General features: G+C 46.7%; 1 protein-coding gene across 1 annotated transcript; it reads left to right on the forward strand.

Annotated features, from left to right (window-relative positions):
* The first annotated feature begins 11,641 nt into the window (after positions 1-11,641).
* On the forward strand, positions 11,642-23,048 carry LOC118087467 (procathepsin L). The gene is made up of 8 exons (XM_060275371.2): positions 11,642-11,979; positions 14,204-14,341; positions 15,735-15,857; positions 17,326-17,484; positions 19,261-19,485; positions 19,580-19,739; positions 21,119-21,233; positions 22,773-23,048. The coding sequence occupies exons 2-8, from the start codon at positions 14,213-14,215 to the stop codon at positions 22,870-22,872; spliced, it is 1,011 nt and encodes a 336-aa protein (XP_060131354.1). The 5' UTR covers positions 11,642-11,979; positions 14,204-14,212; the 3' UTR covers positions 22,873-23,048.
* Positions 23,049-23,696: the final 648 nt, after the last annotated feature.

Below are 23,696 nucleotides of genomic sequence, written 5' to 3' on the forward strand. Positions count from 1 at the left end.
ATAAGGTACCTCGTTTTCCCTCTTTCTTCTTAGTGTCTTAACAAATGAAACTGGTTTGCAAAAATGATACATGTTAAAATATGAGAGCCACTGCACACACCTTTGTAAATCAAGAAATCTTTAATAAAAAATCTTTAAAAATAAAATAAATAAGTTGGCCAAAGTATTGGAGCCTCAGCTTCAGAATCTGTCCTTCCAGTGAGCACTCAGGGCTGATTTCCTTCAGAATGGAGAGGTTTGATCTTCTTGCAGTCCATGGGACTCTCAAGAGCAGGCATCCCCAAACTGCGGCCCTCCAGATGTTTTGGCCTACAACTCCCATGATCCCTAGCTAACAGGACCAGTGGTCAGGGATGATGGGAACTGTAGTCCAAAACATCTGGAGGGCTGCAGTTTGGGTATGCCTGCTCAAGAGTCTCCTCCAGCACCATAATTCAAAAGCATCCATTCTTCGGCGATCAGCCTTCTTTATGGTCCAGCTCTCACTTCCATACATCACTACTGGGAAAACCATAGCTTTAACTATACGGACCTTTGTCGGCAAGGTGATGTCTCTGCTTTTTAAGCTGCTGTCTAGGTTTGTCATTGCTTTTCTCCCAAGAATCAGGCATCTTTTAATTTCGTGACTGCTGTCACCATCTGCAGTGATCAAAGAGCCCAAGAAAGTAAAATCTCCCACTGCCTCCATTTCTCCCCCTTCTATTTGCCAGGAGGTGATGGGACCAGTGGCCATATAAAACTTCCATTATTCATCGTACTCTCCTTAACCCACCCCTGTAAGATTCCATGTACACGAGCCCAGACTATCTCAGTCACAGAAGAGAAAGCGCTGCTTTGCTGTTTGCTTTTAAGCCTAAATGTCCCTTTTGTGCATTGTCTAGGATCCATTGGTGAAATGGTTGTTCCACTCCAATGTTTTGCTGGCATTGCTGCTGTTTGCTCTGAAATTGTGGCCTTCACCTGCGCTTCAATAAGTCTAGGCACCCCGATATACCCTCAGAGGGACTTGGGATGAACATCGTGTGACTTTAATAATATTGTTTACTGTTAAAAGCATTCCAGCGATTGTTGGGAAGAAGGTTAGCAGCATGAAAATCTGTAATTGTATTAGCTAACTGTAGCATGCAGTTCTTCCTAATATAACCTTTTTTTTTGCAAAGAACTTTCCGCACATATAATGCATTTTGAATGTTATTATCACCAAATGATATCCTTTTCCTGCAGCACATGCCACCCCAGTATATGCCATTTTTTAACACATTATTTGGCTGGAGGAATAACGGTGCAAAATTTGGAGAAGTCAAGTGCAAATTTCGAAGGATGGCTTCAGTTTGTGTGTTGTTTCGAAAAGTGAGAATAAGATTGGTGCCCCTTTAAATGTTTCCTTCGTGTCCTTCCTACCCCAATACTGTGTTTTGTTTTGTTTTGTTTTGTTTTGTTTTCCTTCCTTCCTTCCTTCCTTCCTTCCTTCCTTCCTTCCTTCCTTCCTTCCTTCCTTCCTTCCTTCCTTCCTTCCTTCCCCAACCAATCATTTCCATATTTTAAAAAGTAATTATTATTCTTTTCTGTGTCCTCATTATTTAGACACTCCTGTACACCTCAGAGCTTTCAAATGATTCGGTTTCATTACTTTTATGAAACTCTACTGACATAGGTGTTTTTACAGATTTCCAACAAGACATATTAAAATATTCCAACAAAGACTATATTTTGTTCCTTCTAGCATCCGGCAGCTATACAGTGGTATCTTGACTTATTAACGACTCGACAACCAAAGTTTTCGACTTACAATTTTTTTTGGGGGGGGTAATGGCCACGCGCTTACGAATGTCTCGACATCCGGGGAAAAACCGCTGCGGTTTTAGATAGGGATTTTTCGACTTGAGAAATTTTTAGATAGGGTTGCTTCGACTTACGAATTTTTCCGTTTCCAATGCATTCCTATGGGAAATCGCATTTCCAATGGCATTTTTCGACTTACGATTTTTTTGACTTACGAAGGTGCCTTCGGAACGGATTAAATTCGTAAGTCGAGGCACCACTGTACTGGCAACTTGGAATGGCCACCGAGACCATATAACAAAGGTCCTGAAAGACCTACACTGGCTCCCGGTATGTTTCCGAGCACAATTCAAAGTGTTGGTGCTGACCTTGAAAGCCCTGAATGGTCTCAGCCTTGTATCCCTGAAGGAGCATCTCCACCCTCATCGTTCAGCCCAGACACTGAGGTCCAGCTCCAAGGGCCTTCTGGCGGTTCCCTCCCTGCAAGAAGCCAGGTTACAGAGAACCAGGCAGAGGGCCTTCTCGGTGGTGGCGCCCGCCCTGTGGAACGCCCTCCCATCAGATATCAAGGAAATAAACAACTACCTGACTTTTAGAAGACATCTGAAGGCAGCCCTGTTTAGGGAAGTTTTTGATGTCTGACGTTTTATTGCATTTTTAATGTTTCGTTGGAAGCCACCCAGAATGGCTGGGGAAACCTAGCCAGATTGGTGGGGTAAAAATAATAACTTCTTCTCCTTCTCCTTCTTCTCCTGAAGGCAGGACCGTTAAAGTGGTACGATGCCACTTCCAATGTAGAGTGACTTGACATGAGTCAGCAGTGTGATGCAGCAGCTAAAAAAGCCAATGCAATTCTGGGCTGCATCAATAGGAGTATAGCATCTAGATCAAGGGAAGTAATAGTACCACTGTATTCTGCTCTGGTCAGACCTCACCTGGAGTACTGTGTCCCGTTCTGGGCACCACAGTTCAAGAAGGATACTGACAAGCTGGAACATGTCCAGAAGAGGGCAACCAAAATGGTCAAAGGCCTGGAAATGATGCCTTATGAGGAACGGCTTAGGGATCTGGGTATGTTTAGCCTGGAGAAGAGAAGGTTAAGGGGTGATATGATAGCCATGTTCAAATATATAAAAGGATGTCATATAGAAGAGGGAGAAAGGTTGTTTTCTGCTGCTCCAGAGAAGCGGACACGGAGCAATGGATTCAAACTACAAGAAAGAAGATTCCACCTCGACATTAGGAAGAACTTCCTGACAGTAAGAGCTGTTCGGCAGTGGAATTTGCTGCCAAGAAGTGTGGTGGAGTCTCCTTCTTTGGAGGTCTTTAAGCAGAGGCTTGACAGGCATATGTCAAGAATGCTTTGATGGTGTTTCCTGCTCGGCAGGGGGTTGGACTGGATGGCCCTTGTGGTCTCTTCCAACTCTATGCTTCTATGAAATTGGGTGCTCTCGGCCGGTCTTAGGTATTTTGTCCTGTCCAGGGTGTGTGTGTGTGGGTGTTTGGGTGTCTAGCTGACCACAGGGTCTGGGAGGGGGAAGAAGAGTCCTCTCTTAAGCCAAAGTGGGCATTTTTTGGGGGGGGGGTGTCCTTACCTTTTCCCACTTGTCTACCAAAACCACTGGCTGGCCGCGAGTGACAAGCTGCATCTGTTCCCCGGCACAAAGGAAGACTTCAGGACTTTCGAGGCTTTGTTTACCCAGGCGCTGTTTCTTTATTCAAGGTGCTTCCCAACACAGTGGCGCTTTTCATAAAGGCTTCATAAAGCAGTGGGTGGGTCGGAGCAGCCCCAAAAGAAGGTGGCTGAGGCGGGAGAGGCCCTTTTGAGGCCAGCCGGCTGGCTGGCTGGCTGCTCCTTCTGGGGGCACTCCTGAAATAACCCTAAAAGCCCCACCTGACCATCCAGGCTAAGAAAAGCAGCACCTGTTGGCAGCATCCCTGGTCACAGCCTCTGGCAAAACGCCACAGGGCAACCTTCAGAGAAGTCCCGCTTTCTTAAAAGAAAAGAAAAGAAAAGAAAAACAACACACCAAAGGCCCAAACGCAAATGAGACTGGTCAGGAACTTAGGGCTGGCGTCAGCGTGTCCCATCAGTTTGAGTCAGGGGTCAGCAATCTTTTTCAGCAGGGGACCGGTCCACTGTCCCTCAGACCTTGTGGGGGACCGGACTATATTTTGAAGGGAAAAAGAAGAACGAATTCCTATGCCCCACAAATAACCCAGAGATGCATTTTAAATAAAAGCACACATTCCACTCATGTAAAAACACGCTGATTCCCAGACTGCCCGCGGGCTGGATTGAGAAGGCGATTGGGCCAGATCCGGTCCCTGGGCCTTAGTTTGCCTACCCAAGACTTAGGGTTAGCAACTTTCCCCTTTAGAAGCAATATCTCTGAAAAAACTGGATCTGAGAAGTAATTGGATGGCATAGGCAGAGAGCTGTTAACCAAAGCAGAACACCAAGTGAAACCTAAAGATTATGAGGAGATAAGGGATTTATTAATGGATTGGTTATAGCAGGGGTCCCCCAAACTAAGGCCCGGGGGCCAGATGCGGCCCAATCACCTTCTAAATCCAACCTGCGGATTGTGCGGGAATCAGCATGTTTTTACATGAGTAGAATGTTTCCTTTTATTTAAAATGCATCTCTGGGTTATTTGTGGGACCTGCCTGGTGTTTTTACATGAGTAGAAGGTGTCATTTTATTTAAAATGCATCTCTGGGTTATTTGTGGGGCATAGGAATCCGTTCATATTTTTTTTCCAAAATATAGTCCGGCCCCCCACAAGGTCTGAGGGACAGTGGACCGGCCCCCTGCTGAAAAAGTTTGCTGACCCCTGGGTTATAGTTTCACCAACTAAATGATACTTTTAAGACAGATAGGAAGAAAGGTTTTAGTTGTGAAATATCAAGATTTCAGAAAGAACTGTTAGAAAACCATGTTAAATTATTGTCTAAATTAAAACATATAGCTTGCTTTGAGAGTGGCATACAAAAGATGAACAGGTCAAGTCTCCACTCCCATTGTTCACTGAGCTCCATCTCCAAGGGCCTTCTGGCGGTTCCCTCCCTGTGAGAAGTGAGGTTACAGCAGGCACCCCCAAACTGCGGCCCTCCAGGTGTTTTGGCCTACAACACCCATGATCCCTAGCTAACAGGACCAGTGGCCAGGGATGATGGGAATTGTGGTCCAAAACATCTGGAGAGCCAAAGTTTGGGGATGCCTGTGTTACAGGGAACCAGGCAGAGGGCCTTCTCGGTAGTGGCACCCGCCCTGTGGAACACCCTTCCATCAGATGTCAAGGAGATAAATGAATATCTGACTTTTATAAGACACCTGAAGGCAACCCTGCTTAGGGAAATTTTTAATGTTTGATGTTTTATATTCTGTTGGGAGCCGTGCAGAGTGGCTGATAGGCAGGGTATAAATAATAAATTTATTATTATTATTATTATTATTATTATTACCGTACTGATGGCTTCAAGTTACAAGAAAGGCGATCCCGACTAAACATCAGTAAGAGCTTTTTGAACAGTGGAACGGACTCCCTCGGGTCTCCTGAAACACGACCCTTCTGCATCCTGCCTCCCAAGGCAGCCCCCTCACCTTACCTCCTGGGTGGGCCTGCCCTGGGGTTTAGTCCTGCATGCGGTTTTGCAGCGCTGTCGATTTTTCATACCTGTCCTTAAGCAGAGCGACACCGGGAAGCCTGGCTCTTAAAATCCTTTTAAGGTAGAAAGCCTTCCTGGGTCGCCCTCTTCTGGCAGAATTCGAAACTGCTCATCCCTAGATTGCAATCAGAATTGGATATACCTGTACTGCCGCAGTCAAGTGCTGTACCATGACTTCTAAGCTGCATAGAAGCTGGAGGCATGAGACCTTGGAATGTTGCATGTCTTCCTTCCACCATGCATTTAGGTTTTAATGGGAAGGATTTCTTAGCCCTGCAAGGAGAGCTTTTGCAGCTTTGGCGGGGGGGGGGGGGGTGTGTGTGAGCACCAGCTTTATTTATTTATTTATTTTGGCAAAACTGCGCAAACCATATCAAGACACCTTCTTCTCCCTGACTTATTTTTAAAGTATTTTTTTAATTAAAGATTTCTTGAATCACAAAGGTGTGTGCAGTGTCTCTCATATTTTAACATGTCTCATTTTTGCAAATCAGTTTCATTTGTTAAGACGCTAAGAAGAAAGAGGGAAAACGAGGTAGATAGGGGGTGGGAGGGTGGATGGGGGTGGGAGTAGGGTGACGATGTTTCTGTTTTGCTTAATATATACAGTGGTACCTCGGTTTATGAACACAATTGGTTCCGGAAGTCTGTTCATAAACTGAAGTGTTCATAAACTGAAGCGAACTTTCCCATTGAAAGTAATGGAAAGTGGATTAATCTGTTCCAGACGGGTCCGCGGAGTACTCAACCTGAAGCGTACTTAACCCGAAGTATGAGTGTAATTGGTTCTGGAAGTCTGTTCATAAACTGAAGCAAACTTTCCCATTGAAAGTAATGGAAAGTGAATTAATCTGTTCCAGATGGGTCCGCAGCGTTCGTAAACCGAAAATTCGTAAACCGAGGTGTTCATAAACTGAGGTTCCACTGTACAGTGGTACCTCGGTTTATGAACACAATTGGTTCCGGACGTCTGTTCATAAACTGAAGCGTTCATAAACTGAAGCGAACTTTCCCATTGAAAGTAATGGAAAGTGGATTAATCTGTTCCAGACGGTCCACAGAGTACTTAAACTGAAGCGTTCATAAACTGAAGCGAACTTTCCCATTGAAAGTAATGGAAAGTGGATTAATCCGTTCCAGACGGGTCCGCGGAGTACTCAACCTGAAGCGTACTTAACCCGAAGTATGAGTGTAATTGGTTCTGGAAGTCTGTTCATAAACTGAAGCAAACTTTCCCATTGAAAGTAATGGAAAGTGAATTAATCCGTTCCAGATGGGTCCGCAGCGTTCGTAAACCGAAAATTCGTAAACCGAGGTGTTCATAAACTGAGGTTCCACTGTATAGGGCTTGATGACAGCTTTGTTTGTGTTGATACTCCTTTATTCGCTTGTGTTCTTTTGATGGTGAGAGAGACTGGGGTTGGCCAAGGGTGTGGTTGTCCATTTGTGATTGGCTATGATGGTCCTTGTTTTCATGTGTGTGGGGGGTGGGTGGGTATTTTTGGGTCAGGTTAGCCATACTGATTTGTATGCTGGCGGTAAATTTTTGTCATTATCTTATTGGGCTGTGTGTGTGATAAAGGGGAACCATAGCGGGGTGAAGGCATCCTCTTCTATTTGTCCCCGTGCCAGTTTCAGCTTGTTGGTTAGTTTTTCTCGTAAGGCTGTTTCCGATCCTACTTGGTACCATTGGTCCATGCTTACTCCTGACAGGTCTCTCCAATGTCTGGTTATGACATTTCTGGTTGCTGAAAGTAGGTGGTTTATGAGGTCTTTGTGGTCTAAATGGGCATTATTATCTTGGAAGATGTTTAGTAGGGCCAATTCTGGGGTAATTTCTATTACTTGTTCGGTTATTTTACATATTTCTCGTATGGCTGTTGCCCAGAATAATTGGATTTTGGGGCATTCCCACCACATGTGGTGCAAAAATCCCTCTGGTGCCCCCCCCCACGGCTTGCTAGGCGCCGTTGGAATGGCAGCTAGCAAGCCTGCTGTTGCAAGCGGGCGTGGCGGGAACAGTGCCCCAAAAAGAGCCATTTTGGGTGCTGCTTCCACCGCCGCCCCCGCCTGGGCTCGGGAGCGGCCGGAGCTCTTTCTGCAGCATTGGGGCGCCCCTGAGAGGCCAGCGCCCTGGCGCAATGTGCCAGTCAGTCCAGTAGGAAGGACGGCACTGCCAGGGCATACCTGCCAAGTTGCTGTCAGAGAAATAAGGGACCGGGCTGGAAATAGCAGACCGGAAGTGCACTGCAACCATTTTGGAACTGGGCAGAGCAGCATCAAAAGTCGCTTCTGAGCATGCTCTGCCCAGTTCCAAAATGGCCGCCGCGCCAGAATAAACCGGGAAAAAACAAAAAAAATCGTTTTTTCAGCTAGGAACAGCTGGAAAAACGGGGATTTCCCGGGGAAAACGGGAGACTTGGCAGCTATATGCCAGGGGCACAGTCTGCACCAATAAAATCAAGGATCCTTGGCTTCCAGCTGATACCACGGCCCCAAAACGTGGTTTTGAAGCATGGATCCTCATGGATCCTAAGGCTTTTTGCATTGGGCCACCCCAAACTCACCCTCAAATCACACATTATAGCCAGGAGCATAGCCCACACCGTCAAAAAAACGGATCCACAGCTTCATGGCGATACCACGGAGGCCAGCCAGAGAATACTGAGAAGCAAACTGGCTAGTAATCTTGATCTTTATTAAACTGTTGCAACAGGGTCCTCACTCACCACACACAGGAGGGAGGACAGAACACAGAACAATGGTGCGCAAGCGCTTATATAGCCTTTTAAAATTGCCCACCCTGTACCCCAAGGCCACCCCCCAAAACACTGGGGCGACACCCTGGGCCCAGGCATTCACACCCAAAGTGCAGCTGGCAAGTTGTTTTGATCACCGAAAACAGCGAAGCAGAGCTCATAGCGGGAAATGGGAATCAAGAAGGAAGTGAGAAGGGTTTTATTGTTTCAGAGAAAAGGAGAAGTGGGCAATTCGCATTGATTCAAGATGAGCCGTGACTTTATATTTGATGAGAGTAAAGTTGGGGAGGCGGGCGTTTTTCGATTCCTTTGAAAAGAACCTGGACGCCCCCAACCAGTGGCAGAGGAACCCTCTCCGGCACCTGGGGCGGCGCAGCCTGTTCGGACTGCGCATGTGCGGCATCCCACGCGTGCACACTCTGTATGGAATGCCGCACATGCGCACTCCGTACGGACTGCCGCTCACACATGAAAGGCGACTGTACATGAACAGTGTGCGAGACGGGCACCCACATGGACTTTGCGTGCCCTCGTCTGCTCTACAGCTGGGGGGAGGCAGGGGCCATCTTGTCACCCCTCCCAGAGTGGCACCCGGGGCTAACCGCCCCCTCTGCCCCCAAACTCCTTCTTGCGATCGCTGGTGGTCAGACTGAGGACGTTTCTCTTAGGCAGAGAATGAGATTCTTTTGCCACTTGAGTTCTGGTCTTTTCTGCACAGATACTGGAGACGAGGGAGGTTCTTCTGAGAGACAAAATAATAATAATAATAATAATAATAATAATAATATATTAATTATACCCCGCCCATCGGGCCGGGTCTCCCCAGCCACTGGGCGGCTTCCAACAGAAGAATAAAACACAACAATCTATTAAACATTAAAAGCCTTCCTGAACAGGGCTGCCTTCAGATGTCTTCTAAAAGTCTGGTAGTTGTTGTTCCTCTTTGACATTTGATGGGAGGGTGTTCCACAGGGTAGGCGCCACCACCGAGAAGGCCCTCTGCCTAGTTCCCTGCAACTTGGCTTCTCGCAACGAGGGAACCGCCAGAAGGGCCTCAGCTCTGGACCTCAGTGTCCGGGCAGAACAATGGAGGTGGAGACGCTCCTTCAGGTATAGTGGACCGAGGCCATTTAGGGCTTTAAAGGTCAGCACCAACACTTTGAATTGTGCTCGGAAATGTACTGGGAGCCAATGTAGATCTTTCAAGGTGCGCATCTGGTCTTTCAGGGGCACAATTACCACATTCAGAACCAGGGAATCCTCCACGCCTGCCCGCCTCCTGTCCCCCACGAACAGTACTTCTGTCTTGTCAGGATTCAATCTCAATCTGTTAGTGCAAGCTCAGCTGTGTGGCTGGGGTAGTGGTGCATTTGAACCAGGGTGTCCCTGGTTCTGGTTTGGCACACTAAACCAAGGTTAGCCGACCTGATGTCTTGTAGATCTTATGGTCTCCAGTTCCCATAATCGCTGACCACTGTTCACGCTGGTTGCTTGGGGCTGGAGCCCAAAACTGCTGGGGGGGGGCACAACCCTGGTTACCTCTCTCCACCCTGGCAATGACCATATCTTGCACTGAGGTTGCTCTTTTTATTAAGAAGGGTTGTAAGCAGCGGAGGCTGATGGTTGGAAGATTCAGGGCAGGTGAATGAAACCCCTTCTTCACAAAGCGAACTATGGAACTCACGGCCACAGGAGGCAGTAGGATTTAGGCAAATTCATGGAGAAGAGGGCTTTAAATGTCTACGAGTCATGCTGACTATATATACAGTGGTACCTCTACTTACAAATTTAATGTGTTCCGAACACACATTTGTCAGTCGAAAAAAATTGTAAGTCAAATCCCATAGGAATGAATGCACTGGGAGAAAAAATTCATAAGTTGAAGCAACCCTATCTAAAAATTCGTAAGTAGAAAAAATCCTATCTAAACCGCATCCAAGATGGCGGACAGAGCTCCATTTGTAAGTAGAAAAATTCGTAAGTAGAGTTATTTGTAAGTAGGGGTACCACTGTATGCAGATATCAATATTGCACAGTTTGCATGAAAGCTGGCTCCTTTTTGTTTGTTTGTTTTATTCAAGGTTTTCTTGATTTACAGAAATATATGCAATGTCTCTCATAACATTTTTACTAATTGGTTTCATTTGTTGAGACATTGGGAAGAAAGAGGGGGATAGAAGTAGATGGGGGGGTCAGGTGATGGTGTTTTAGTTTACTTAATATACATCGTGGGGTGTGTGTGTGTGTGTGTGTGTGTGTGTGACAGTGTCGCTTGTGCTGGTTCTCTGTTGTTCCCTTGTGTTCCTATGGTAACTGGCTCCTTTTTGGAAATAAAACAAGGCCCAAAAGTTTATTCAAAACTTTACTCGTAGAACTTTCCACAAAAACAAAAGCATAAAATGGTACATCCAACAGTTCCATAACACATATGCCAGTCCAAGGCATAGGCTCAGCAACTTACAAAATATGAAATAATTCCTACAGACCTGGAAGCAAAGGTCTCTCTCTCTCTCTCTCTCTCTCTCTCTCTCTCTCTCTCTCTCTCTCTCTCTCTCTCTCTCTCCCAGCATCCATTTTGCCTGGATCTGTTTTCCTGGAGAGCTTCAGTCAAATCCTCGCTCTTGCAGAGTTTGGAAACAAAGACTCCAGTCACCAACCTTCCAAGATGGCGAATTTGCAATACCTCCCATATGATCTAAGGTGAAACACTCATAGGAGGAGGAGGAGGAGGATGTGTCAGAAGCTGCTGAGGGAACAGGGCTTAGTGAGCGGGAAGAGTCGGTGGCAGAGAGAAGTCCAGAATCAGAGGCAGAAGCTGAGGCAAGAAGGGAGGGGGACCAAGAGGCAGAGATTGGTCAGGCTGGTGAAGAAGCCAGGGGGTCTCACCCTCCTGCTGTAAAAAGCTCCCCTTCCCTCTGGTCTCCCAGTACCAGGAGAGGCATGAAAAGGGCAGAGAAGTTAGCTTCAAGCAGGCGCTGTCTCAGATTGCTTGGGAGAAACTGGAGAAACTTAGGCAGGGACCTTCAGTCTCAGCAACTGCCTCATGGAGGCAATAATTGCTGAAGATGAGTTGCTGCGCTCATTAGGTCTGACACTCCTATGCAGATCCTGTTGTTGCTTATAAAAAGCTAACTCTCGCTCGGTGTACTGCTGGCTCGCTCCTGTCACCTGGTAAGGGCTGGGAGAAAAGCTTTCCTGAAACCCCGGAGAGCCATCGCTGCCGATCAGTGTGGACAATGCTGAACTAGATGAACCAAATGCACTCCATCGTCTCTCGAGACAGACAGGTGCCAACGACGACAACAAGAGGAAGGCAGCTCTCTAGCTGATCTGCTAGGACCGGAAAGGGGAAGCAGGTGTACTGGGCCATGAAAACCCTGCCCTGTGACCGCCAGAGAGATTTCACCAGCAGCATCGCCCACGCAGGCTCGGCAAACGTGTTTTCCTTTAAACTGCTAGGGCGACACACACCACAACGCAAAACTTCCCCCTTTCGTTTTTCTTAGAAACGAAAATGTGCAAGCCGGAGAGTTTTATGTTTTGCTGAGCCCAGCGACCCAACCTTTCCGCTGGCGACTTTTCTTCTTGTGACAAAGTCTCGCCGTTTCATCTCTGAGATGTTGTGGTTTCTTTGGGAGGGGGTGGGATGAGAGCTCCATTGGATATGTCCTTTCCAAGGACTTTATAAAGCCTCTTTATAAAAGGGGCTCCTGCATTTTCGTCTTCAAACAAGAAGCTTTCTTTAAATCCTTCAGTGGGGAGAGAGGTAAGATTGGTGTGAGTGGGACCAAAGTATTTTGGAGCGGGGGGCGGGCGGGGGGGGGGGATCAGACTGCCATACATACCTTTGGGCTCCAGTCCTTTTGGAATACTTGATTGTGCTGGTTTCGGATTTTCCTCGTCGGTTTTTCCAGTTCTGCAAAGTCCATCATTTTCATCTGCCACTCTTCTTTCGTTGGTACGTCTTCTTGTTTCCATTTTTGGGCTAAAAGAATTCTTGCCGCAGTTGTTGCGTACATAAACAGTCTTTTCTCTTCCCTTGGTATCTCTTCACCCACTATACCCAGTGAAAAGGCTTCTGCTTTTTTGACAAAAAGTATTTTTGAACATTTTCTTTAACTCATTATATACCATTTCCCAGAAAGCCTTTGCCTCTTTACAAGTCCACCACATGTGGTAGAAGGTACCTTCCCTTTTCTTCCATTTCCAACACTCATTGGTTTTTGTCTTGTACATTTTACATAATTTTCATAACATTTTCATAACATTTTATTTACTGCACTGCATGCCGTAAAATTAATGCCTTCCTTCCACCACCTTTCCCAAGATTTTAGCTGAATATTATATCCAAAATCTTTAACCCATTGTATCATCACCCCCTTGACATCCTCAATCATTGTGTGCCATTCCAATAGTAATTTATACATTTTCGATCATATTATCCTCTTATCATCCAATCATTCTATCTCAAACCTAGATCTTACTGTCTGAAACCCCTTTTTCTTTTTATCTTCCTTAAACACATCATGTATCTGGTGATATTGCAACCAATCCGTCAAAAACTGTTTTATTTCTTCAAATGTTTTTTTATCCTGCTTTGATTGGTTTAACGGTTAATGAACTTGTCTATTTATAAATTTATTGCAAGTTTTAATTATGGATGTTTTTTTTCTTACTATGTATTTTAATTACGGGCAAAGGAATATTTTATCGCTGGTTTCATTCAGGTGGTTTAACCCACAACAGGTGGCGCTGTGGGTTAAACCACAGCGCCTAGGGCTTGCTGATCAGAAGGTTGGTGGTTTGAATCCCTGTGACGGGGTGAGCTCCCATTGCTCAGTCCCAACTCCTACCAACCTAGCAGTTCAAAAGCACCTCAAAGTGCAAGGAGACAAATAGGTACCGCTGCCATCTCTTGTAGAGCTGCTGCCTGCCAGTGCAGGCAATGCTGAGCTCAATGGACTAATGGCAGGGACAGACTCCGGTAATAGGATGCCCTGAAGAGAGTATAAAATGTGGTATTTTCCTCCAAAAATATTTATTATTTTCACAATGAATTTTCACATTTGCTTTTTTAATGGATCTTCTCAGTAGGTACCTGTATAAATATAGGTTTCTTCTCCTTCTCCTTCTCCTTCTCCTTCTCCTTCTCCTTCTCCTTCTCCTTCTCCTTCTCCTTCTCCTTCTCCTTCTCCTTCTCCTCCTCCTCCTCCTCCTCCTCCTCCTCCTCCTCCTCCTTCTTCTTCTTCTTCTCACTACTACTACTACTTTGCTTTTTTAAATAATGTTTATTAATTTTGTGTTTTTCAACCTTAATATATCAATGGCTCCCTTCCTCTCTTTCCATGGTACATTTTGCACAACAGAAACCCCTGCGCATTTTATATAAACTAAACCTACTTACCAAACCTTTATTAGGCATTATGGTAAACTAAACCATTCAGTATTCCATTATTACATCCATCCAAACTTATTCACACTGTTGAATTTGTCTTAATGATGCCCATGTTTTCAAATAAACACAATTTCCCCCCATATATTCAACAAACGTTTTCCAATCTTCTCTAAATGTATGTTCTTCTTGCTCTCTTATTCTATATGTTAGGTCTGCAAGCTGCACATATTCCATCAGTTTCAGTTGCCATTCTTCTTTAGTTGGGACCTCACTTGTTTTCCATTTGGGGGCTAACAAAACATGGGCTGCAGTAGTGGCATGCTGTAAATAAACTTTTTTGACATCTGGGAATTTCTGTCTGAGTTATTCCCAACAAAAAGCACTCTGGATTTTTTTTTGGGGGGGGGGAATACTTTTAAACTTTTTTTCAGTTCGTTATGAATTGTTTCCCACCACATATGGCTATATTATTATTATTATTATCATCATCATCATCATCATCATCATCATATTTTGCACCCCCTAAATCTGGCACTGCCAATCTTCTAACTTGGCACAAGGCAACTGCTTATGACTCTAGGCATTGCTTTCCTAGGTAAAAAACATGCTTCCGATCTCGGCAATGGCACTGACCGGGCTGGTGTTGCTGAGGACTGTCAGCGCAGCGCTGGATCCGACCCTGGACAAAGCCTGGGGAGACTGGAAGAGAGCCCATTCTAAAGAATACAGCGAGGTGAGTTTTCTCTGGCATGACTAAGACCGGCAGTGTCCTCGTGCTGCTGAAATTCCGCCACCTTGGGAATTCATGTGCTACCAAGCATGTGCAGAGTGCCATTCCAGAGAATAATATTAGTAACAACAACAACAACAACATATTATTATTTATACCCCGCCTATCTGGCTGGGTTTCCCCAGCCACTCTAGGCAGCTTCGAGCAGAATATTAAAATACAATCATTCAACAAATATTAAAAGCTTCCCTAAACAGAGCTGCCTTCAGATGCCTTCTAAATGTCAGATAGTTGTTTATCTCTTTGACATCTGATGGGAGAGCATTCCACAGGGTGGGCACCACCACTGAGAAGGCCCTCTGCCCGGTCCCCTGTAACCTTGCAGGGAGGGAACCGCCAGAAGGCCCTTGGAGCTGGACCTCAGTGTCCCGGCAGAACAATGGGGGTGGAGATGCTCCTTCAGGTATACTGGGCTGAGGCCATTTAGGGCTTTAAAGGTCAGCACCAACACTTTGAATTGTGCCCGGAAACGTACTGGGAGCCAATGTAGGTCTTTCAGGAATGGTGTTGTGTGGTCTCGATGGCCGCTTCCAGTCACCAGTCTAGCTGCCACATTCTGGATTAGTTATAGTTTCCGGGTCACCTTCAAAGGTAGCCCCACGTAGAGCACATGGCAGTAGTCCAAGCAGGAGATAACCAGAGCATGGACCACTCTGGCGAGACAGTCCATGGGCAGGGAAGGTCTCAGCCTGAGTACCAGATGGAGCTGGTAGACAGCTGCCCTGGACACAGAATTGACCTGCGCCTCCATGGACAGCTGTGAGTCCAAAACGACTCCCAGGCTGTGCACCTAGTCCTTCAGAGGCACAGTTACCCCATTCAGGACCCGGGAGTGCCCTGCCCCCTGTCACCCAGAAAGAGTACTTCTGTCTTATCAGGATTCAACCTCAATCTGCTGAGCCGCCTGTCAAAATAAAATAAAATATTGGTATGAGCTTTTGTGTGCATGCACACTTCTTCAGATACACTTGAAGCAGAAGAGCCAGACCCTTATTTATATTCAGAGGGTGTGGGGGTGGGAATGGGTGATGGGCTGATAGGAGTGGTGAACCTGTTGATGGCTGTTAACGACTGCTGATGACATCATCAACAGTCGTTAACAGCCATCAACAGGTTTACCACTCCTATTAGCCCATCACCTATTCCCACCCACCCCCACCACCCTCTGTATATACGTAAGGGTCTGGCTCTTCTGTTTCAAGTGTATCTGAAGAAGTGTGCATGCACACGAAAGCTCATACCAAAATAAAAACCTAGTTGGTCTTTAACGTGCTACTGAAGGATTTTTTTTATGATCCAGTGAGTGAGTCCAAACTCTTTATTGGGTTCCTTGCAGGAGGAAGAACCTTTCCGGAGGGCTGTGTGGGAGAAGAATCTACAGATTATTGAAGAGCACAACTTAGAGGCATCCCAGGGGATGTACAGCTATAATCTGGGCATGAACCACCTTGGTGACTTGGTAAGTGGTCCATACATTGGGCAGACTTTTCTGCATTAATTCCAGATGGGTTGTGTTATTGCTGTAGTCAAGCTCCTCCTTGGGGAAGGACGATAGCATCCACCTTCCATGCATAGAATCATAGAGTTGTAGAGGTGGAAGGGACCCCCTGGGTCATCTATTCCAACCTCTCGCAATGCAGGAATCTCAATAAGTGCCTGCATGACAGATGGCCACCCAACCTTTGCTTAAAATCCACCAAGGAAGGAGAGTCCACCACCTCCGAACTGTCAAAAAGCTCTACCTATCTTCTTGATGTCCTTTTTGATGTTTAGCCAGAATTTCCTTTCTTGTAATTTGAAATCTTTGCCTTGAGTCCTACCCTCCAGAGCAAGAGAAAACAAGCTTGCTCCATCTTCCATGTGACAGCCCTTAAGATATTTGAAGATGGCTCCTCTCATATCTCCTCTCAGTCCTCTTTTCCAGGCTAAACATACCCAGCTCCTTCAAGTGTATAGGAGTATAGCATCTAGATCAAGGGAAGTAATAGTACCACTGTATTCTGCTCTGGTCAGACCTCACCTGGAGTACTGTGTCCAATTCTGGGCACCACAGTTCAAGAAGGATACAGACAAGCTGGAACGTGTCCAGAAGAGGGCAACCAAAATGCTCAAAGGCCTGGAAATAATGCCTTATGAGGAACGGCTTAGGGAGCTGGGTATGTTTAGCTTGGAGAAGAGAAGGTTAAGGGGTGATATGATAGCCATGTTCAAATATATAAAAGGATGTCATATAGAGGAGGGAGAAAGATTGTTTTCTGCTGCTCCAGAGAAGCGGACACGGAGCAATGGATTCAAACTACAAGAAAGAAGATTCTACCTAAACATTAGGAAGAACTTCCTGACAGTAAGAGCTGTTCGGCAGTGGAATTTGCTACCAAGGAGTGTGGTGGAGTCTCCTTCTTTGGAGGTCTTTAAGCAGAGGCTTGACAGCCATCTGTCAAGAATGCTTTGATGGTGTTTCCTTCTTGGCAGGGGGTTGGACTGGATGGCCCTTGTGGTCTCTTCCAACTCTATATTCTATTATTCTAAGTGCTCCTCATAAGGCATAGTTTCCAGAACCTTGATCATCTTGGTTTCCCTCCTCTGCACACCTTCCAGCTTGTCAACATCCTTCTTAAATTGTGGTGCCCAGAACTGGACACAGTATTCCAGGTGTGGTCTGACCAAGGCAGAATAGAGTGGGACTCTTACTTCCCTTGATCTGGACACTAGACTTCTGTTGATGCAGCCAAGAATAGCATTAGCTTCTTTTGCTGCTGCATCACACTGTGGGCTCATGTTAAGCTTGTGGTCCAGTAAGATGCTTATATCCTTTTCTTTGGGAGGAAGAAAACAACTCCTAGCTACCCACCGCACAGGCCACAAGCCAACAGCATCTCTAAGGGGAGGAAAGAAGCTTTGATGTGGACTCTGCTCTTCTTTCCCAGACACGAGAAGAGTTTAACCAAAAGCCGAACGGCTTCCATTCGGACATAGCTGAAGAACATGGTGAAGACGAGGCCTTTTTCGAAGATACTGACGCCCTCGAGACGCCCAAACATGTAGACTGGCGCACCAAAGGTTATGTCACCCCCATAAAAGACCAGGTGAGTGGGCATCAAGTTGGAAGTGTTCGCCATAGCTGTCAACTTTTGGATTTGTAAATAAGGGATCAGCAGCAGCCTCACCTGTCCTGGGGACAGTCTACGGTATATCTAACAATCCAGGATAGTAGCGGGAAACAGCGCTGGAATAAGGGAATTTCCAGCAAAAAAGGGGAAGGTTGACAGCTGTGGCTTGCATACCTGCCAAGTTGCTGTCAGAGAAATAAGGGACCCGGCGGAAATAGCAGATCAGAAGTAGCGGTGCCGCCATTTTGGAACTGGGCGGAGCATGCTCAGAAGTGACTTTTGATGCTGCTTTGCCCAGTTCCAAAATGGCCACCGCGCCAGAAGTCGCACTGCAGCCATTTTGGAACTGGGGAAAGCAGCATCAAAAGTCGCTTCTGAGCATGCTCCGCCCAGTTCCAAAATGGCCGCCGCACCAGAATAAACCGGGGAAAAACAAAAAAACCCCGTTTTTTCATCTGGGAACAGCTGGAAAAACGGGGATTTCCCGGGGAAAACGGGAGACTTGGCAGCTATGGGCTTGGAGTAAGGGAGTTTCCCGCAAAAAAGGGAGGGTTGACAGTTATGGTGTTCGACTTGGACCTGGAAGGCTGGGGTTCAAATGCTCACTTACCACGTGTCGGTCCCTTGCTATCTCCTAGCCTGCCTTACCCTCACAGGGCTTTTGTGTGGAGAGAGAGGAGGCAGGGACCCCCCTGCAGTGGTGGTCGTGCCTGCCCCCCAATACTAGATCTTCACAATTATCAGCTGGCCTTCCCAGCTGGTGGTCTCAGTCTTACAGGGCTTCATTTGTGGCCAGCATTGAGTGTCCACAATGTTTAGTTTCCACTGTTAAGAACAAGCACTTTAAATGGATTTATAACTTCCAAGGTGATTGTGTTTTCTGCTGAACAGACTGGTGTTGGAGAGAGAGAGAGAGAGAGAGAGAGAGAGAGAGAACATTAAAAAGGTTAATAGACAAAAAACAGTGTGCTTTTGGGAATCAAAGCATCTTCTATAAGTCTATCGACCAAAACTTTTAATATACCAATTCTAGTATACTGTTAAGTGTCCTACAAAAGACCTTCCCTATAAGCTCATTCGAATGTTTAACTAACTTCCCTTAAAACTTGCGTGGCAGCACTGAGAGGACACACTGACAATGTATATTTAAAGTCTGAATTGAGATCAATCTTAATATGTCATAGCCAGCAGATTAGTGGAAAAAATGCTATTCATCCACCGATCAGGAGTTGTAAACAGTTCTGCAAAGCCAATATCAATAGGGACAGCTAATTGTGGATCTGGGAAATTTACCAATGTCCTTTAATAATCTGAAATAGTAATTTGCACTATAACTGGGCAGCCCTGGGAGTCCAGAAAATTACAGCTGTTATGTATTCAGTGGTCTGTGTTTGCCTGAGCTTGAGTCTGGACTAAGGATTCTGAGCTCCTGATTCGATACTTGATGTCCAATCACAAAACATTTCAGGATTTGGGCCTCTGCCATTGGCCCTTGAACTCTTTGAGTTGTGATTCGCAGCTTGGAAGTGTAGACAGCCAATCACGTTGGGAGTGGCTCAACCTTCCAGGAATCTATTTAAGCGGTTGCTTTGCCCCTGTTTCCCAGTTATGTAGTTCAATAAAGGTTCTTGCTGTTATCGCTGTGTCTTGCCTTGTGGGAACTCACCTACACTTCAACAGCGTCCTTAGGAGAGATAGCCCCTAACTCAGGTCCCAACCGCTGGATCAAACACCTTCCTATTTTCAATGCAGGGCGATTGTGGGTCTTGCTGGGCGTTCAGCGCCACGGGTGCCCTCGAAGGCTTGCATTTCAAGAAGACCCACAAGCTGGTCTCGCTTAGCGAACAGAACCTCGTTGACTGCTCCTGGAAGCAGGGAAACAAAGGGTGCAACGGCGGGTTCATGAACTGGGCCTTCAAGTACGTCTGGCTTAACAAGGGGATCAACTCGGAGAGGACCTATCCCTATGAGGCTGAGGTAATGTGGGAGCAGGGACCTCCTGTTCTGCAACCGCGAGGCGCGAGCTGACGCTCAGCCAAAGCTCACGTCCCCAATGGCTCTGTCTTGGCAGGATGGGCCCTGTCGGTTCAATGCCTCCGACCGAGCGGCCACGTGCACTTCTAGGGTCAAGATCCCAAAGAAGAACGAGACAGCCCTGGCACGAGCTGTGGCGAAGGTGGGCCCAGTTTCCGTCGCAGTGGACGCAAGTAGCTTTATGTTCTACAAGTCGGGTAAGTTAACGTTTTTCGATAGGAAGACAGGCCGTGCTCCCGTCCGTATGTCCTGGCGGGATCAGGTCAGCAATAACTCACAAGGTGCCAGTGAAGTTAACTCTTTATTCAAAGAAACAAAACAGCTTCAGGACTACTGAGCACAACAACTCTTCCCAGCAGGTGAGGAACTTGCGAGGACTTAAGGCTCCCTAAGTCTCCTCTCCAAGTAATCTGAGATTTCTTCGCGCTGTCTCTCTTTGCTCCCCTCTCTTTGCTCCTACCTCTTCTGGTCCTGGGAGACCAGCGTGGAGTTTAGGTGGTTGCAGCAGGAGGGTGAGACTCCCTGGCTTCTTTGGCAGCCTGAACTCTGCCTCTTGGCCCCCTCCTCCTCTCCAGCCTCCATTTTGGCCACTGATTCTTCCTGCAGCCAATCGGAAGCTGTGCTTTGGTTTCTGAATGTTTTGGAAGTTGAATGGACTGTACATCAGAGGCAGATCCGGGGCAGCGTGTCCCGTGGCCCCTGCAGCCTAGGGTGTCGCAACTGTGACATAGTGAATTGAGCGGAACAGAAGGCAAGGTGCCAAATTTTGGCCTTGCGCGGGGTGCTGCAGAAACTTGTGTTGTAGTAAATTGAACGCCATACACTTGTAGGTCCACAGATGGACAGAGAGGGGAACGGTGCCTTGACCTGACAGGAGCCATTTCTCCTTGCCAGAGATTGCTCAACAGGAAGAATAATCCCCACTTGACCCCAGACTGTCTCCGGAAAACACCCCCACCTCCCTTTTGCACAAGTCTCACCTAAGCACCCTTACAATCTCTCCAAATAGATGCAAATGCCTTAAGTAAATAGGGTCTCACAACACTGGTATTTCCACCCTTCACCCTCCTGGCTAAATCTCCACGTCAAAGCATTCCTTCCCAAAAAGATCTTGGGGACCTAAAATCCTTTTTCTGATCCAATAAAACTATGGTCTTATAGAAAAGTTATGTTATTGAATGTATAAAAAGAAAGCTATAGCTGTGTATTCTTTTATATATCCTATACTGGAAATGTCAAGACTTTAAGTGTTTCACTCCTTATAGACTTGTATCTGTCTGTATTGCTAAAATGTAACTTGCCTCCTGCCCCATTTACCACAGCGCCATCTAGCATTATTATTATTAGATTGTTTTCTGGGTCACCCGACCCCTAAATTCCTACAACACTTGAAAGTCCACTTCTGATTATATCATACACCCTGCAGAATTTTGTTTTCTCCTCTTTCTTGAGGAGGGAGAGAGGGGCTTTTCCCAGGGACTTGTGCACAAGCCAGGGCATGAACTCACGTCACGTCATTTTCTGTTTTGCACCCCTGTCGTCCCCCCCCCCTTACCGGCAACTCTTCCTCCATCAGGAATCTTTCACCACAAGGACTGTGAACAGGTGTTGAATCACGGCATGTTGGCAGTTGGCTATGGCACCGTCAAAGGAGATAAGAAGATTAAGGATTACTGGATCCTGAAGAACAGGTGAGAAAGGATGGCTAAGAGGATGGAGCAGCGAAGACCACATAGGTCACACTTAGGTCTTTGGGGCCAAAGAGGCAAGGCAGAACGAGGGGCATAGAAAGACGCCCGATATCGAGCCAGACCTTTGGTCCATCTAGCTCAGTACTGCATACACGGAGTGGCAGCATCTCTCCCGGGGGGGGGGGGGGTCTTTCGTAGCTCTGTGCTGTGGATTGAACCTGGCACATTTACCACCTCTACCACCTTTTCCCTAAAAATAAAAGCTTTCATCCTCTATGGTTCTAAGTCAAGGGCAGAAATAGATGGCCACTGGTCCATCCAAGCCGAGTATTGTCCACACTGACAGGCAGCCGGGCTTCAGGCAGGGGACATTCCCAGTCCTACCTTGGAGGTGCCAGTGCGCTTAGAATCTGGGACTTCCTGCATGCAAATCAAGTGCTCTGTCCCTTCATCTCTGGGCAAGGAGCGTCTCCACCCGCATCATTCTGCCCAGACACTGAGATCCAGCGCCGAGGGCCTTCTGGTGGTTCCCTCGTTGCGAGAAGCCAAGTTGCAGGGAACCAGGCGGAGGGCCTTCTCGGTAGTGGCACCCACCCTGTGGAACGCCCTCCCACCAGAGGTCAAAGAGAACAACAATTACCAGACCTTTAGAAGGCATCTCAAGGCAGCCCTGTTTAGGGAAGCTTTTAATGTTTGATGGATTTCTGTATTTTAATATTTTGTTGGAAGCCGCCCAGAGCGGCTGGGGGAGCCCAGCCAGATGGGCGGGGTATAAATAATAAATTATTATTATTATATTATTATTCTTGCGTCTCTGAACGCAGGCTGCATATAGCTGCCTTGTGATGCCGGCGGGGGGGGGGCTGTGTGCAACCCAGCCATTGTGACAGCTGGCATTTTTGCAGAAGGGAACCCCCAAAGGTCATCTAGTCCAACCCCCTGCAATTCAGGAAAGCACAACTAAGGAATCTCAGGCAGATGGCCCACCTAACCTCAGTTTGGGAACCTGCAGCGAAGGAGAGTCCCCGGTCCACAAACACATACATAGTTTTTGTTCTTTTCTGCCGGTTTCAAATAAAAATCCGAAAGACCGCCCTGCATTTTGAAAGGAAGGATGAATGGAAACTGCATATATAATTAAGAGCCCAAAGGCCTAACAAGAAAGACATCCTTTGGCCTGGTACCTAAAGTTAAATAATGATGGTGGAGAGAACCCTTGGAACTGTAGTTTTTTTCAAAGGGTGCTGGGAACTGTCACTCTGTGAGGGGGTCTCCTAAACAACTCTCAGCACACTTAAAAAACCCCACAGCTCTCAGGATTCTTTGGGGGTAAGCCTTGATGGTTTGAAGTGGTGCTTTAAATGTGTGGTGAACTTCTTGGGAGTTGCAGCGCCACCTGTTTGGGTAGCCCTGCCTCCTTTATTTGCATATCCCTGCCCCTTCATCTGCATAGCGGCACCCAGGCTCCAGTTAGACTTATCACCCCGCTGGAACAATTTGTCGCAGAGGCTCTCACCTGTTCTTCTTACCCTCCCACAGCTGGTCCGAAACTTGGGGCGAAAAGGGCTACATGCGACTCGCCAAAGGCTGTCACAATCAATGCGGTGTAGCGAGTGATGCCAGCTACCCCACCCTGTGACCTGCTGCGCTGGGCCACGATCCCTTTGTCCAGATTCTTCCCCTGGTGGGGCTGCTTTGATGTTTTCCAACAGGGCAGGATTGAAGCCCTGGACGTTTTGCTTGCAAATTTGCTTGCAAATTATACAGGAAGGCGTAGCATAAAAAAATAAAAATAAATTCTGCACATCGTATTAAGACAGTCTCGAGTGAATGTCTGCACTTATGTGTTCTGAAGAAGCTTGCATTTGGCTAGAAGCAGTGTTAAACTTCTATTTAAAGAAGAAATCCAGAAGAACCTTTTACAGCTGTCTCATTGGTTTTAGCATCCTTGTTGTGCAGCCTTTAAACTCCCCATCTTCACAAACTAGGTCAAAGTAGGATGAGGGAGACTTGGGTTCAAATCCCCCATGGGCCATCAAGCTCACTGAGTGACCGTGGGCTAATCACTCTCTCTTAACCCACCTCACAGGGTTGTTGCGGGGAGGGCTGATGTATGTGCTCCCATCTCCTTGGAGGGAAAGATCGGATATATATAATAATAATCATAATACTATATTTATTTAGTATTGACTCGAGTCTGGCCCTGTGAAGAGACATGAGAGGTGCAAAATAAGTGGGAAGCCCGCCCGTCGGGCCACCGGTGAAATACCACTACTCTGATACTACCCGGCTGATACTATATTTAGTTTCCCCAGCCAGATGGGCGGCTCCCAGCAGAATATTAAAAACATGATAAAACATCAAACATAAAAAACTTCCCTGAACAGGGCTGCCTTCAAATGTCTTCTAAAAGTCAGATAGGTGGTTATTTCCTTGACATCTGATGAGAGGGCATTCCACAGG

Source organism: Zootoca vivipara, chromosome 6 (assembly GCF_965207765.1).
Source record: "Zootoca vivipara chromosome 6, rZooViv2.hap1.1, whole genome shotgun sequence".
Classification (NCBI taxonomy): domain Eukaryota; kingdom Metazoa; phylum Chordata; class Lepidosauria; order Squamata; family Lacertidae; genus Zootoca; species Zootoca vivipara.

Coding starts and splice junctions, on each gene's coding strand:
- LOC118087467 (XM_060275371.2), top strand. CDS start 14,213: ATGCTTCCGATCTCGGCAATGGCACTGACCGGGCTGGTGTTGCTGAGG. Junction 15,858..17,325: donor TGAACCACCTTGGTGACTTG/GTAAGTGGTCCA, acceptor CTTCTTTCCCAG/ACACGAGAAGAGTTTAACCA. Junction 19,740..21,118: donor CTTTATGTTCTACAAGTCGG/GTAAGTTAACGT, acceptor TTCCTCCATCAG/GAATCTTTCACCACAAGGAC.